This window comes from Mangifera indica, chromosome 19, assembly GCF_011075055.1.
Source record: "Mangifera indica cultivar Alphonso chromosome 19, CATAS_Mindica_2.1, whole genome shotgun sequence".
NCBI classification, from domain to species: domain Eukaryota; kingdom Viridiplantae; phylum Streptophyta; class Magnoliopsida; order Sapindales; family Anacardiaceae; genus Mangifera; species Mangifera indica.
Window position 1 is genome coordinate 3,368,351 of NC_058155.1, and position 17,298 is coordinate 3,385,648.

The window sequence follows — 17,298 nt, forward strand, 5'->3', positions numbered from 1 at the left end:
TTTTCTTTACATTTCTTTCTACCCAATTTGGGAAAACCTATTTTGCTTCTATTCCAATTATCATTGCTAATAAAAAAGTATCCACATCAAACTTCCTCCTTCAAAATACTTTGCCTTCATCCCTAATGTCAAAATAGTAGACAAATAAATGATTTCTAATAGCTGGGCTTCACTAGAAACAATCAATTTTTGTCAAAATCAATCGAGTTACCCTCAGAATTTATTGAATCACCCTTTTGGATCATCACTGACTTTGTAAATTCATCAAAACCTATCAATCCGTGGTCAAAGTTGCTGAAATCTATTGATTTCACTTTCTAGTTATTGGAACCTACTGTTTTGTCGTTAGAAACCCCATATCAACAAAATTAGTTACACTTTTCTCTACTAGATCAACTTCTCTCCTCTTTTGGTTCTCATCGCTCACTATCAATTTGACATCATCACCAAATCTATCCTCGTCCACCAGTTGCACTACTAACTATTTGAATCTATAATTGTGATCAGACTCAAGTTTACCTTCACAATGAGACATATTCTTTTCGCTGACATATCTCAACAGTCTAATTCTTTCAGTCATTGAAACTACAACCAAGGTACAAATTGTTAGGAACCTAGCTAGATATTATTAATATTAAAAGAAAATAGTATTGACAACTAGTGGTGTCAACTCCTCCCAAAGGTCATAACCTCTCTATCAACCAAATGTTGCCCAAATACCCAAATAACAATGTTTCTCTCTCTCTCCTACTTCCAATATTTGAAATTTCAAATTCAAATAATATTTATATCAAATCAAATCAAATATATCAACTTACTAAAATCACATATCCTATCATAAACATCCTATAATTAAATCAAGGGACATTAAATTCATTACCCTAAACATTAGGGTTCCAAATGAAATTGCCCAATTTCCTTTAGAAAAAGCAAAAATGCCTTTTTAATATGAAATGACCAAAATACCCTCATATATATAAAAAAGTCAAATCCCCACCCATTTTTTCCCTGAATTTACTGTTGACAATTTGCAAGAATTCCCAAGGCTCTCATAGGTTTTGACAACAATCACCACAAAAAAAAGGGCTATAACGAGAGGAAAATTAATCATTAAAAATCTATTTTCCGTTATTAAAGAGTTTCAACGATGGAAAAAATCTCATTGTTATAGTCTTTGCCGCTAAAAGTATTAACGACGGAAAAAAAAACCTCATTGTTAAAATAAAGAATGAGAGATGTAAATCCCATCGTTAAAAATAATAATTTCAATGATGAATATTCTCATTGTTATAACAATATTTACCTGTTACTATATATAATATCAACGATGAATATTTCTATCATTGTAGCAATTTTATTATTCACTAAACATAATATCAACGATGAACATCTTCGTCGTCATAGCGAAATTACTGATTACTATATATAATATCAACGATGAATATCTCTATCATCATAGCAATATTTATTGGTCATTAAACATAATATCAATAATAGATATCCCTATCATTATAATAATATTTACTCGTCATTAAACATAATATCAATGATGAGTATCCTCATCATTATAACAATATTGATAATAAAATTTTGATTCTTAAAATATGATCATTGACATTGATTATGTTCCAATCACAATTATCTCAAAGTCTCCATACAAAAAAAAAAGAAAAAAAAACTATAAATTTCCTATTATAGTAATCTCTCCCTATAATTAAAACCAAAAATTTGTTATAAGTAATATAAAAATCTATGTATCACATACAATAAAATGTTTCATGATTCACTTGTGCCTTCAAGTACCTACAAATTGTGAAGACAGAGGATAGAATTAAAATGTGCATAACATATATATATACACACACACACACACACATTCAAAACATATATATTTTTTGCACAATCTTATTATCAAACAAAGTAAAGAAAACCAAAATAGACCTAATCAACCATAATTTCAATCCTACCAAATTAATAATCATGAAAACAATCCTCTCAATTATTGATAGAAGGTAGATTCTTATGTATGAAAAATTGTAGGCACTTGCAAAATTTGGGGATTTGCTTGCACAGAAAACTGCACACATGCAAAACAATATTGATACCTGTTGACTGTTACGCAAGAAATCCTTGACATAGCAGTGACTCATCTCTGAAAGAAATAGATAAAAATTTATCGCAGAAATATATATGCTGACATAGCAGTACTGAAACTTAACATAAAAATAGCACTATAACAGCATGATATTGAAACAGGGAAACAGTAAAAGATTTGAGTCATCACTATATAAGAAACACATACAAGTGAGTGAAAAACAATGACTTAGTTGAATTAGCGAGATGTTTGACACTGTTCCACCAAGTCAACAATCACCTCCTGCTTAAGCCCCTGCAAGTTAAAGTTAACACGTCATAAAACTACAAAATGAACATCAAACTGTAATCTACAGTAAGAGAGAAATTAACTGAATGGATTAGAGGTTTATAATTTTTATCATAAAAATTTAAAAACTTACATGTAAGATCTTAAAAGTTATCTAAATTTCATAACTTTCAGCTTTACATATCAATTAATTATCCAACTCGCACCAAGATTTAGCAGCAAAGTGTCGATTCAAATAGTGTTTGAATAGTGCCTCTTTGTTGCTGGATCTAATGCATTCAGCATTTCAGAAAGGACATCCACAATGCCACATGCATTCTGAATTTCTGTCAAGCTAGTCAAATTCTAGCCAAATTATGAAACATGATTACTAATTTGACCACAGAAGAGAGTAAAGGAAGTAGCAAATGCAGCACAAACATTAAAATTAAAATAAAGCAAATATCCAATACTCATTCTTATTTTTGCAATACCCAAATCATCAGGTGAAGTTAGTGCTCCAGTAATCAGAAGAAAGACATGACAAAAAATAAAAAAATAATAGCCATAAGTAGAGACGATTGACCACTGAAATGAAATCACAATAACAATGAAACACTACACCAATTACGTGTGTGTGCATAACAAATTTTAACATCATATTCTCACAGGCAGCTTAAAAAAACAGCACAAGTATGAAATAAATGGCTATGCTCATGGCATTAAGTACCACTAAATTAGCTTCCATTAAAAACTAGCTAAGAGAAATACCTCAAAGTTGGGAACTCAGAATCTGTAGAAGACTCAGCTGCCTCTTGGTGATTATCACCATTTCAAATATTCTCAGAATCAGTATAGAAATGTACAATGAAATCAATCTATGAAGAAAATGCATGAAAAGTTGAATAAACGGCAGTGCCATGTCTCATCACATAGGTTTTTTCTCCACTAATTAATCACTTAAAGAACCATCCACCAGAAACATACCAACAACTCCTGGTATGCTGCAAAATATTGTGGATATCTTGCCCTGGGTCCTCCAAAAGCTTCTTGCCAAGTATCTATTAGAATCAGTATCTTCTCTTGACATGAAAGTCAGGCTACAATACAGAATCATGAGAACTATGAACAAGCTTCGGCAAAAGGAAATAAGTAAACCACAGAAAGACAACAAAAACTACTCAAGAAACATTCTCACCTTTTTCTTTACTGTTTTAACCATCTCATGAAAAACATCTCTCTCTGCCGCATGCAGATGGACAATGTCCCTAAAATTCTTTAAGAACGTTTCAAACAACTACAATGATAATGAATGCATTCATGACTCTGCTTCAAAAATTAACATGGATTCATGGCATGGAAGGCTTGGTCATTCCAATGCCAAAATACTTGTGCATGTTTTGAAAACTATGAATGTTACATGTGAACTTAGAACTGAAATTTCATTTTGTAATGCATGTTAATATAAGAAGTCAAAATAGAATTCTTTTCTTTGATCATATTCTCAATCATCCAAACCTCTTGAATTTTTTCATTCTGATTTGTGGAAGCCTTCTTTTATTTAATCAGTTGAAGGCAATGAATTTTACATTCATTTCATTGATAATTTCAGTAGGTTTACTTGGGTTTTTCCCCTTAGGAGAAAGTCTGAAGCAAATTATGCTTTTGAATTTTTCTACAAACTTGCTAGAAAACAATTTTGAGTAAAAAATTAAGTTCTTACAATCAGATTGAGGAAGTAAAAATAGAGCTTTATCAACTTTGCTACAGGCATTAGGTATTTCTTTAAGACATCCTTATCCTCACATTCACAAATAAAATGGTACAGTCAAAAGATAACATATGCAAACTGTAGAAATCAGATTAACTTTTCCAGCGCAAGCTAGCCTTCCACAGAAATTTTTGTGGTTGGCTTTTCAAACTTCTATCTTTCTTATAAATAGGTTACCTTCTTCAATAATTGATTCCACTTCATCTTTTCATAAACTATTCAATAAACTTCCAAACTATTCAAGGTTAAGAATCTTTGGTTGTGTTGTTTTTCCTTATCTTTGACCCTATAATAAACACTAGTCTCAGTATTATACCACCAACTGTGTCTTTGTTAGCTATAGTACACAGCACAAAGGTTACAAATTTCTTGATACCAAGTGCATAATCTATATTGTCTCTTGTTTGAAATTTAATGAAAACGAGTCTCCTCAATTTAGAAATTTTGCTTCACAGTTTGATTGTATGTAGAATTGTTTCCACAAAAAAGGTCTTTCTAATTCTAATCTTAAAAGTTGGCAACGTTCATTTCAATATACTCTATTTCTTACTTCATATTCTCAATTGCTATCTACACCTTCCTTTCATTCTAATTCTTCCTCATCAAACATACAACCTATGAACAATATAGTCGATCCCTCTCAGTCTTTTTCTATAGATTCTCCATCTTTAGTTTCAAATTTACCTTATAGTCTCATCATAACACAAGATCAACTTCATAATTCTTCATCATCTGATATTTTTGGTTTATTTCCTTCAAATGCTTCTATTCATTCAGATCATACTACACCAATCAACTTGAATACTAGCCTAAACTTTCTCAAACCATTGGTTCTAACATTTCTTATCTAACTATCAATCTTTAAGTATAGTTAAATCATTGTACTTCTTTCTCCAAACCTTTAACTTCACCTATGATCACAAATGTTCATCCCATTAACTAGATCAAAAATCAAAAACCTACACTCAACCTTTTCGATCTCTAAATAATCTAGCAATAGATATTCTTTTGAATTAGAACCTACCTCTACCCTTGAAGCTCTTTCTAATTATGAGTGGAAGGCTACCATGCAGGTGGAAATTGATGCTTTATTAGCCAACAATACTTGGACTCTTGTCCTTCACACTACTAGCATGCATTTGGTTAGATGCAAATAGGTGTTTAGGATTAAATATAACCTAGATGGTTTCAGAGATATAAAGCCAAATTAGTGGCTAAAGGTTTCTAACAAACACTTGGAGTTCATTATTTTAAAACTTTTAACCCTGTTGTCAAAGTTGCCACCATTTGGTTCATATGTACTTTTGGTTCTTCAATATGCTTTTGATATCAATCAAATTGATATAAACAATTCCTTTTTAAGTGTTGACCTATGAGTAGATATATATATGTGTCAACCAAAGGCTTTTGCTACTATCCAAAAGCATTGTAAATTAGTTTGTAAAATGCATAAAGCCTTGTATGACCTAAAACAAGCTCTTCAAGCTTAGATTGTGTGACATCCTTAGGCAATCCTACACCGACAAAGCACAGGGGAGATGTTAGGTTGTATATGCATCCTACATTATTTGGGGATGTTAATATAAGACTGGTTAAATAACTTATAAGCTTTCTATAATTTGTTAAGATGTTTTTTGAGTTGTGAAGCTTTAAAATAGAAACCATGATAGACTTTTCATCTAACTTATATGTAGAGGAAACTTATTAAAGCCCTAATTTGAAAGTGACTCTTGATTACCCTATTAATACAGTAATAAATTAAACAACCAAATGACTTGTTCCTACCCAAAGTTTGATGTAATCCCAAACTCTCATTCGTTAACTTTTAAAAACCCAAAGTCTCATCCATGAGCCAATTTTTGTTAAAACTCTTAATTAGATATAATAGTAAAACCGTCATTTTAACAATAATATTAAAAATATATATAATTTATTATATCCCTTCTCAGATTTTAAAAACTAACAACTTTACTCATACCTCAAGTTTTTTATTTTTTAAAAGTCACATTCCCCCTTCCCCCCCCCCCCCCTCCAAAGCCTAAGGTTTTTTTTCTTAACCTCTCTGGTTATTGTCTCCGTCTTTGGCGACCTCCTCTTTTCACCCTATACTATCATTGTCTCTCTTGTTTGGATGATGAATCTAGATGATTCAATCCATTGTCAAGGGTGATGAATTCAGAGATAGAGATGGTGCAATGAATCCAAACAAGAGAGAGAGAAAAACAAATTGTTGCTTCATCAATTTAATCCATGGTCAAGGGCAACGAATCTAGACAAAGTGATGAAGCATCATCCAGACGACATGCTTTGTCTAGAAGACGAAAGAGTCATTGGTTGACAACGCATCCAAACGAATTGTCCCGATTTGTTATCCAAATGAGAGAGAGATAGTGGTGGTAAGAAAAAGAAAACCCTAAGTTTAAGAGGAAAATATGACTTTTTCAAAACTGGAAAACTTTAGACAGTAGTAAAGATATTAATTTTTAAAACTTGGAGGAAAAATATAATATAAAATATATATATATATATTATTATTATTAAAATGACAATTTTACCTTCATATTTAACTAAAAATTTTTACAAAAACTGACTTTTATGTGAGACTTTAGATTTTCAAAGTTGGCGGATGAGAGTTTAGAATTACATCAAACCTTGGGTGGGAATAAATTAAATAGTCGGGATGACACCATAAAATGGAGGAATGATTTTACAGAATAAACCTGCTTTTGTAATCTGAAGTATGCTTACAAATGAGTGGCTTGCCAACACCTAAAATTTCAGCATTCGAGCAATATTTCAATACACCGGAACCAGGCATAACATATTCAAAGGCAAGAATAAACCTTATCTATATCAATTGTCAGCAGAAAACTGTTAAAATACAGAGTAAGCCCACAGGTCACTACCCTTTTCCACAAAGGGAAAAACAAAGGTTATCCACTTGTTCATTAACTCAACTGAATATTCTGTCGTATCTATTTCTTGAGTTCTGAACTTCTCTTGCCATGTCTTTGTTAGTGTCTGTAGCCTTCTCTTAGTGCCTCCTACAAGTTTGAGTATAATTGAAACAATAATCTCCAACATAACACTTTATGAATTTAAATCTATTTGGCTCCTATTTGAATGTCCTCAAAATTGAGGCTACACCAGTAAATTAACAAGACTCCGAAAATGTTAGCATCAATAGCATTTAGGAGCTACAACAGCCAAAAAGACTCTGGTGTATATGGCTTATGCAACACTGATAATTCTGTTAGGTACTCGATAGTTTTCTGGCGACTCAATCACTGCTACTAAACAACATCCTGCTCAGTCCTGTAACTCCCACCACTGGTTCTTTCCTCTCCCACCAAGCAAGAAGAAAATGCAAATTAATTCACCACGAAGAAACCAAACTCTAATGCAGCAACAAAACTCCAGCAAACTCCATCTCAATTTAACAACACAATCAACAAATCATTAAACAATGAAAAGAAAGAGAAGTGGACTGTCAAGGAAAAGGTAATTTCATTCAACAATTGCATTACTCAGCAACAGTACTCCAATCATTACAATAATCCAGAAGCAAAGTTAAATAAAACGTAGGGCAGAAATTGAAGAAATTGAAACACTGAAGCTGGCTTTTGAGAGGCCAGTCCACTCCAAACTGAAAAAAAGAATACAACCAACAATTTTCCACAATTTTCTCCTTACTCAAATTCCAACTATTACCCCTTCTGTCATCTTGTCATGGAAGGTTGACGACATTATGTCAGGAATAATTTAAGGAATATTGATAACAAGAACTCCATTAAAAAAACTATAATGAAAACTGCAAATGTTATTGACCTGGAAATATCAGTTGTAATCTGATTATATGTTTCCTCTCCCTTTTCCCTCTGGCAAATTTCAGCAGTAACCATAAACATATACTCACTAAGATTAGCCCAAGTTAATTCTGTACTCCACCAATAAGACTGCATAGTAGACGTTCTATTGAAAATCAGAGTTCTATAGCATTTTATTCCTGTTAACTGCTGATGAGAGTTATATGTATAATGAATCAAAAGTTGAAAGCAGAGTTAAGCAAATCTTTTGCATAATGAATACACTATAACAAATTTTTCTATTGAGTGCAGTTTCCCTGTGATTGCTTTTTCTATTTTCACGTTTACAAATGGTCAAAACCAAAATAAATATATGCTAGCATAGACAACCAAAAAAAAAAAAAAGATGCAGACTAGATTTCTGTGCAATAAATAAAACATGGAGAAGAAGAAAAGCCTGTAACAAACTGATTTTCCCATTGCTTGCCACCTTTAGTAGTCCTTTCAGATAGATGGTTGTTAAGATATGAAAATATTGAATCTTAAGTTAAATCTCCCAGAAGCAAAGGGTCTCACATGTCCAGCCGAGCTGATACCACATCAGGGCAAAACATTGATTTAAGGTAGTCAGCTGCTACATTTATTTAAAAATACAAGATACTGAGTCAAAACTAAAGTTTGTAGCCTTTAACTCCCCAACTTTAGCCATTGAAGGGTGTTTCCAAAAGCCCCACTCAGTATCTCTTCCATACTAGTTCTGCTACAGTCCACATATCTGCACATGTAACATCAAATTGACACAAATAAGGTAAAAAACAAGTAAGGTAATCATAAATAAGGCAAAAAACAAACACTTCATGAATATAGATGAGCAACAAAATAAGTTACCATAGATGGAACTGTATCTTAGAAGGAGGCAAATAAGTTGTACTTCTACAGAAAACTCAAAGTAAAAGTAAATTATTTCAGTTGCCTGTGCTCCCGTATCAATGCTGATGCAGGTCACCATTGTGATTTCCGTTCTTAATACAATCATCTTCTCTGCAAACTCAACAGGCAAAAACATTAGATTCATAAGGGAACCCTGCAAAAGCCTTGACTGCATCACAGGTGCACTAAATCAGAACAAAATTTTGGTTGAACTCAATTTAGAAGGCTCCCACATGTATTCAAGCTCATCATCATCATCATTAGGGCAATCACTTTGGCTATGTTCTATCCATCATTGTCTTCATCAGAATCAGAAATAATAATAATAGGTGATTGGATAGAATCTCGAGAGAATTCATTCAAATCCAAAGGAGTAAAGGGCTGTGATTTGACAAGATCTCCATTATTGTCTTCATCTGAATCAGAAATATTAATAAAAGGTGATCCGACAGTCTTATCTTGAGGGAATTGATCCCAACCCAAAGGATTGAAGGGATGTGATTTGACAAAATCTTGAGGAAATGCACCCATTTCCAAACTAGTATAGTAAGGATGTGATCTAGCAAAATAGTAAACATCAAAGGCATATTAAAATCATGATCAAACAAATAATATTTTAGGAAAAAGTAAACCTTTTTTATTCAATATAGCATGGGCAGAGGATTTCAGAGGCTAGACTACATAGATTGTTATATACTTGTATACTTGGTTGATTTTAAATCAGTATTTCATTTAAATGACATTGCAGCAAATGTTTAATCAACTTGAAAGATCCCAACCTTAAAACAGAGTCTTTATAATCTGTGCTTGAAAACATATTTAGTTGATCACACATAAATAATATTTCGGGATATTAAAGAAAAATATTTGAAGCAATTAAATTCTAAGAAAAATTAATAAATCATAATGGTGGGAGTATATAATAAATATACTACATTTATTCTGACATACAACAATTAAAGATTTAATTTAAAAACCAATTATCCAGGAAGAGTTTAAAAAATATATATTATATACTGCACATACAAGACATTGGGTCTTGAATTTAAAAGATCTTTTAAAATAAAACATGCATGTATATATAGTAATAAAACATGCATCTAACATGTATAAATGATATTTGAGATAAGATGAAACTATGTCAGAAATAAGTTATAAGGATTTAAAAAAAAGAAAATATTTTAAAGATGGAAAGAGCATTTCTTAATTATATGCAGTAGAGAAGGTATATATCTTATTTAATTACCTCGAGCTAGGTTCTCCTTCACAGAAATTTGAAGATTTTAATCTCTTATTAGAGTGTGCTACCTCTTCATCAATGTTGGTACCTCTGGATAAAACCCTAGAAAATGGAGGCGTTAAAGCTCCAAGACAGCCCCTATAATTGCCCATCCACTTTATAGGTGCACCAATCCTCGGATCAAATGCGAATGACTGAGGATACATCAGAGGGAGGACATCACCAATGCCTTGCCCAAAAGCATTTCCAACTTTCTCCATCAAACCTGTTCCACCTATTGCACCAGGTCCTCTATTTCTAATTGGACTGGCTGACACTCTATTTTCCATCTCTGGCATATTGCCTGTTCCCCTATTCCCTCTTCCGTAAACACCATCACTACCAGCATGACTTTGCTGCAAAAAAATCCCTTCAGCAACACCACCACCTCCATTATTATTACAACTATTTGCACTGTTATTGCTCACAACTTGTTCTATTGCTTTACTCATCATCATACTTTTCACCAACTCAAAGTTATCCCTAATGTCAAATTAACAAAAGAAAGAACTAACATTATTAAAAATCAACTCTCTAGTCATTGATATGAGCTATCATCATGTTGGGATTTTTTAATACATGTGATACATTTGTTCTCATTTAGACAATTTTGTGCAATTAAAGATTCATTACATTATCAATTATCCAGAGAGTCTTAAAAAAATACTTTATGTTACGATAGACCACAAAATTTTTTTTAAAGATTTAAAAAACATATATTTACAACAATAATGCAGTATTGATAGATTGTACATGTTTTGAGCACAGTCTATGATAGAAAGTATGAAAGTTGTTATCCGACTGATAAATTTGGAAACCTTATGGGTAGTTTACAATATTTTGCCTACATTTTTGCCTATTTGTAGTTTATTTAATTCTAATGTACTTGAATTAGTTATAAAGGTTTTCTAAAAATATGCATTTACATCAATGTTGCCAAATAGAAAAGAATAAAAAGTTAGCTAATAGTACAGTCATAATATCATTACTCGTGAATTGCAAATTTGAATCTATCTAGATATGAAAGTAAGATATCGTAAGTCCTAAACATACAAACATACATATATGATAATTGAGATCAAATGAAAATCATAAGCTTGATAATAGAGTGTATATATAAAGAGCATTACTTAATCATATGAATTACCTTGAGCTGGGTTCACCCTTAAAGAAATTTGAAGCTTCCAGTCTCCGGGAAAGTGATTCGAACTCTTGAGCGAACAATAAATGGATCCCGCACTTCTTTATAAACAAAGAACACGTGAAATCGAAGAAGGCCTCCATATTGCAAGTGAATTTTCCAGAAAGACTGCAATTATACCCCATAATTATGTGATCTGAGTTAATAGAGCCGAGTCCATCAACTGAAATTTCTTTCATACAAATTGTCTTATTAACACGGTTGAATTTATAACACAATTTATACTGAAAACTATTCATATGGTAGACAGTGTGACCGTCAATTCCTACAATGGCGCAAAATACAAACCCCAAACACTTATGATTCAACGAACGTTGTGGTAGTGCTATACGAGATCCCCTACTTTGAATACCAAAGAACCCTGGAATCTCACTTCCAGGGAAACAAATATGACCTTCTGGACGGCCAACTCTACACTGCACCATAAAATTAAAAATGTTAATTTAACATCATGTTTTTCATAAGAGAAAACAAAAATGAAATCATATGAGACTCTGAATATGCGAGACTGAAAAATACCTTTGCTTCTTCATGCCAGAAAGCTCTATCTGAATAATTATCAACCAAAGCATCATCCAAAATGTTTCTGATCTCTTTCCAATCCACATTCAAGCAGCTGGTGAAACTAAGTAAGTATCCATAAGATGGAATTATGAAACCTGATAATGTTTTCAGCAGTTCACAACCCTCTGCCTCTAGATTTTGTATCTTACACGGCAGCTTTGGTAAGTATTGAAGCCTATTACAAAACTTTATGTTGAGGATAGACAGCTTGGAGAGGTTCATGATGCTAGTAGGTAAGGTCTCAAAATTATTTCCGGCTAATTCTAAGAACTTAAGAGAGGACAATTGGCCAAAGTTATGGGGCAACTCTGAGAGATTGCAGTGATTCAAATTTATTCTCTCTAAAAGAAGGCAACCTGATGAAATAGGTGATAGTATACATGTCAGCCCTTGACTCTTACATCTCTCCAAAGATAAATCTTGAAGGTTTTTCAAACGTTCTATAAACAAAGGTACTTCTCTCAAATCATTTGCTACCAGCACTTTCAAACTTTCTAAATTTCCTATGTCTTCAGGCAATCTATGAATTTTCGAAGAACCAGAGATAAAAAGATATTTCAGAAACTTCAATTTACAAATGTCATTTGGAAGACTTTCAAGGCTTGAACAATTTCTAAGACTCAATCTTGTCAGAGATGATACTTTCCCAATCGATGAAGACAATTCTTTTATTGCAGTTCCATCTAAATTTAACTCCAGGATATTAGATGGGAACTCTGGAACCATCTTTAGATTTGACAAACCAGAGAGATCAAGCTTTCGAAGAGATGTCAAATTACAAACACTGCTTGGAAGACTTTCAAGGCTTAAACAGTTCTTAAGATTCAGTTCAACTAGCCGCGAAGGACTTTCTATGGAAGAAGACAACCTTTTTATTGCCGTTCCATCCAAAAACAATTCTTTCATATTACATGATATCCTTGGAGCTGTTTTGAGCTTAGAACAGTCAGAGAGAATAACAACTTTTAAGGACTTTGATTGAATGCCAACTGGAAGGCTGACAAGGCTCTTGCAATTTCTTAGATTCAAATTAACAAGTTTATCAAGATTCCGAGATGGAGGAGTGATCTCAAACAAATGTTTGCAACCTTCTAAAATCAAGCTCTCTAGATTTTGAGCCTCTGAGAGGTCTGGGACTCTAAGAAGATTATTTGAGTTACTCAGATCAATGTATTTTAAAGGAGCAAGGTCCTGTAACAGAAAAGGAAATGACCAATACAAATTAGAAAATACAATTTTTAAAATTTTATGATAAGAGAATTTTCATATGAAATCAACATAAACCTGGGTACCCATCCAAAGTTGTTCAAGATTGCTATTACACATCTTCAATACAACAAGGTTCTCAAGACAAAATTTCTTAGGCAACGATGGGAAGGGGTAATGATCCCAGCAGAGGCATCTTAACTCTGAGAAATCAAATTCAATGTTGTCAAAACCATGAACCATATTGTTGCATCTCGAATATAAGATATTTGCTATCAAGACGTTTAGATTAGCCATGTCTGAGAAAGCATGAGGATTTAAATGTATTTCTCTCATATTATCCATATCAAAGAGCATGCCTCTTATTTTATCAGTTCCCTACAATCAAAATAAAATGATAAGTTAACAACATAATAACATGATATACCTCCCAAACCCAAAACCCCACATGAACTTTCCTATATGGAAAAAATGAAAAAGATAAGTCTCCTAGTTCAAATATTTCAAGATATCCCAAACGTTATAAAATATAATCCCATGTATATTTACCATATTTTTTTTCAATATAAGATAGACATCATCATGATGCCACAATCGAGTACGTTGGCCAAGTTTATTGACGGGCTCTTGTCGGACAATTTCCCAACCCATTTCTTGAATCAAATCATGCATTCCTATGGTGTTGTGCTCTGAAATAGTTATAAGAGCTTTATCAACAAGAACACTTACTCCAATATGTGAACCAATAGTACCTACTAGATATTTATTCCATCTTTTAAAGAAGCATGCAATATCTAAAAATAGAGTTTTCTCTTTATCTGATAATCCATCATAACTGATCTTAAGCACCGCTTGAATAACCTCATTTGGAGATTTTTTTAATTCACCTAGTGCACTTTCCCATTCAAATTTTTCTCTACCAAGTAGAAAGCATCCTAAGACTTCAAGAGCTAAAGGCAATCCTTTCGCATAATTTATTACTCTTGTTGAAAGCTTCAAGTAATCTTCATCAATTGGATGGTTTTGTTTGAAGGCATATTGTTTAAAAAGTCGAAGAGATTCATCACTATATAATCCTTTGACCTCATATATGGTAGAATCATTCAATCCACAATTTTTAAGCACCTTTTTATCCCTTGTGGTTATAATGATTCCACTTCCAAAACCCAAGTTTTGAAGATCTCCAATTAATTCTCTTATTTGTTTCAAATCTGTCACATCATCAAAAACAATAAGAACCTTTTTACGTTTAAGCCTTTCTTTTGTGAATGTGAGCTCTATATGGAGGTGTCTATCCTCAAATATTGCAGAATGAAGTTCTTTTTGCAAATGGGGTAATTGATTTTTATTTGATGCTTCCCTAACATTTTGAATAAAATGAGAAGCTTCAAATTCACTTGAAATTTTGTTGAAGACAGTTTTAGCAAGTGTTGTCTTGCCCATACCACCCATACCCCATATTCCTACCTTGCATACTTCAGTAGACCCATCAAACAATAAAGATTTAATTTTCTCGATCTTTTTTGCTATTCCAACCAAGTTCTTATTATCACTAGAAGACATATCATTCAATCTCTTCAAAATATGTTCAATAATTGTCTCTATAAGTTTCGATTCACGCCTACAATAGAAACAAAAGGTTAAAACAACAATAAGCTAATCAACAATTTAATGAAAAAGAAGTAAAGACAAAGTCTGATTCCAATAGCCCAATTTTGTCCATCCTCAAAAATTACAAACTTTTTGGGCCTGGTTATTGTAAATAATTTAAAGTCTAATTTGGTTACAAAACTAAAAAATATAGTAAAGTTACCATCTTTATTTATTTGACTACACAATCCAACCGTTTCAATATACATCATATAATAATTAAAGTTTATATTTTGGATCTATCATGTAGCTATATATACGAATTAAGGGCCATTAGGTTAAGACTCCAAGAAGAGCTTTCGGCAGATAGAGCTTATTCAATAAAGGTTATAAGAAACATAACTTTTATCAAGAAACTGTTTGTTGTTTTATTATCAATTTAAAAAGGCTCTTTTCAAAATAGATTGTTTGGTTGTTGTTGTACTTATAAAAATATTTAGGGCAAACTCGTCTTCCCAAAAGAAGACGAGATGAGCGTCTTCCTTATCTTCTTCTAGGAAGACAATTGTCTTTTTAGACAAATATGAGATCTCATCTTCCCGGATTGAAATGTTGTCGGCTGGAGATCGATATAAAGATAGAGAAACCATTCGAGGGAGAAAAAACATCGGGAGAGAGACTGTTGGCGATGATACTAGAGATTAAAAACTAAACCCTCAGGAAAAAAATATTGTTTTTTAAAATTTGGTCTAGGAAAAATTATTATTTTTTAGGGTTACTAGGGAAAGGGAGATAAAATTTTAAAACTAGTGAATTTGATCAATTTTAACAACTCATAGGAGCTTAAATTGGTTTTTCAAAATTAAAGGTGGGAATCTGGAAAACGTCATTCTTTGGGTGGGAATAAGTCCTTTGGTCAAATATTTATCATGGGCGAAATTAACGAAATAGTATATGATATATGTATTTGTCCAATTACTGAAAAATGCGTTTAGAGGTTCATAAATAAAAATTAAAAATTAAAAACCCCCAAACTGAAAACAATATCAAAGCAAAAGCACTTACCTGATGGCATTTGAATCAAACCCACACAGATTGCTGGCTTCCGTCAGTGCACTCCTCCATCTCTGCAACATCTCTGGTCTGTCCCTAAATTGCACTTCATGCATAGCAAACGCATCTCCAAAAGTCCCCGTTTGCTTCCGTACATCTGATGGATCTATACGATAGAAAACCGGTATCACAATCTGACCGTTCTTTTTCTTGCAATCGAGTATCTTTACAAGTTCTTCGAGGCACCATTTAGAAGAAGCATAGCGTTGAGAGAAAACGATAATTGAAATCTTTGAACCTTCAATTGCCTTCAAAAGAGAAGGTGAAATCTCATCTCCTCTTTTAAGTTCGTAATCGATGAAAGTTTCAATCTTTCTCCTACACAAAGCTGCATTCAGGTGGCTCGTAAAGCCATCACGTGTATCCTCACCTCTAAAACTAAGAAAAACATCATACTTCACTGGAGAAGAAGAAGCCATCGTATTTGAATGAAAACAATCTGACCCTTTGAAGTTTTTGGTCTGCTCACAGGATTTGGAAAAGGAAAGTAGGACTACGCGACTGAGAATCCGTGTTCTTTAATCAATGATAGTGGACTGAAAGTGCCTGCAATTTTTTTATTTTATTTGGCTTACTTTCATAGTCTCTTTTCGTTTTTTATTCAACCAATTGAATCATTTGGATCGATTTCGTAATTTCCCGTGGATTAATAATAGTTTATATAGAAATGGCAAAAGGATTTATTCCCACCCAAAAAACGGTGATTTTGAAAATCTCATTTATCTATCTATAGATTATTAAGTTTATTAATTTTAAGGGTAAAATCATTATTTTATCAAAGATATTAAAAAAAAACTAAAATTTTATCACTTTTTCTCCCTTAAACCTTAAACCTTAAAACATAACAATTTCCCCTTAGTCCAAGTTTAAAAAAATCACATTTCTCTCCAGGGTTTAACTTCAATATCCGGCCACTTCCTCTGGTGCCATCTCCTACGATTTCTCCCTCTCACCGATTCTTTTTTCTCTGACGGTTTGTCTCAACATCTTTTCTCCCTACGACGGTCGTGCATCACTTGTTTAGGAAGACAAATCGTCTTCCTAGATGAAAACGAGTCATCTTCTTCTTCTCAGACAACTCATCTTCCTAGTATAAATAGTTAATCTAGGAAGGAGAGATGATGAGAGAGACACCACCAGAGAAAGAGGAAGCATTGGGAGGGAGAGGTTGCCACTGATGGCGCCAAAAATTGAAAACTAAACCCTAGGGGGAAAATATTATTTTTTCAAATTTGGTCTAAGTGAAAATTATTAGTTTTTAGGGCATAAAAGGGGACAAGAGATAAAATTCTAAAGATTAGGGTTTCGTTAATTTTAACCGTCTATTGGTAGGTAAATGAGATTTTCATAGTTAAAGGGTGAGAATTTAGCAAATTAGCAATCTTTTGGTGGGAATTAGTCCTTTGGCTTATAGAAATTATTATTTTTAACTGGCAAAAGGACTAGTTCGCATCTAAGTTTTAATGCAAAGACAAA

General features: G+C 32.7%; 1 protein-coding gene across 1 annotated transcript; it reads right to left on the reverse strand.

Moving 5' to 3' along the window:
• Positions 1–9,154: 9,154 nt before the first annotated feature.
• LOC123203451 (disease resistance-like protein DSC1) lies at positions 9,155–16,290 on the reverse strand. Its single transcript, XM_044619805.1, has 7 exons — positions 15,775–16,290; positions 13,669–14,740; positions 13,198–13,497; positions 11,869–13,167; positions 11,296–11,765; positions 10,116–10,631; positions 9,155–9,428 (listed from the first exon to the last, which is right to left on the reverse strand). The coding sequence occupies exons 1-7, from the start codon at positions 16,239–16,241 to the stop codon at positions 9,155–9,157; spliced, it is 4,398 nt and encodes a 1,465-aa protein (XP_044475740.1). The 5' UTR covers positions 16,242–16,290.
• Between the last annotated feature and the right edge of the window lie 1,008 nt (positions 16,291–17,298).

What these genes read in the sequence shown, in the direction of transcription:
- LOC123203451 (XM_044619805.1), bottom strand. Translation starts at nt 16,241, where the DNA reads ATGGCTTCTTCTTCTCCAGTGAAGTATGATGTTTTTCTTAGTTTTAGA. An exon ending in TTTGATTCAAATGCCATCAG is followed by an intron (nt 14,741 to 15,774) that starts GTAAGTGCTTTT and finishes TTTCTATTGTAG; the next exon opens with GCGTGAATCGAAACTTATAG. An exon ending in TCTGGCATGAAGAAGCAAAG is followed by an intron (nt 11,766 to 11,868) that starts GTATTTTTCAGT and finishes TTTATGGTGCAG; the next exon opens with TGTAGAGTTGGCCGTCCAGA.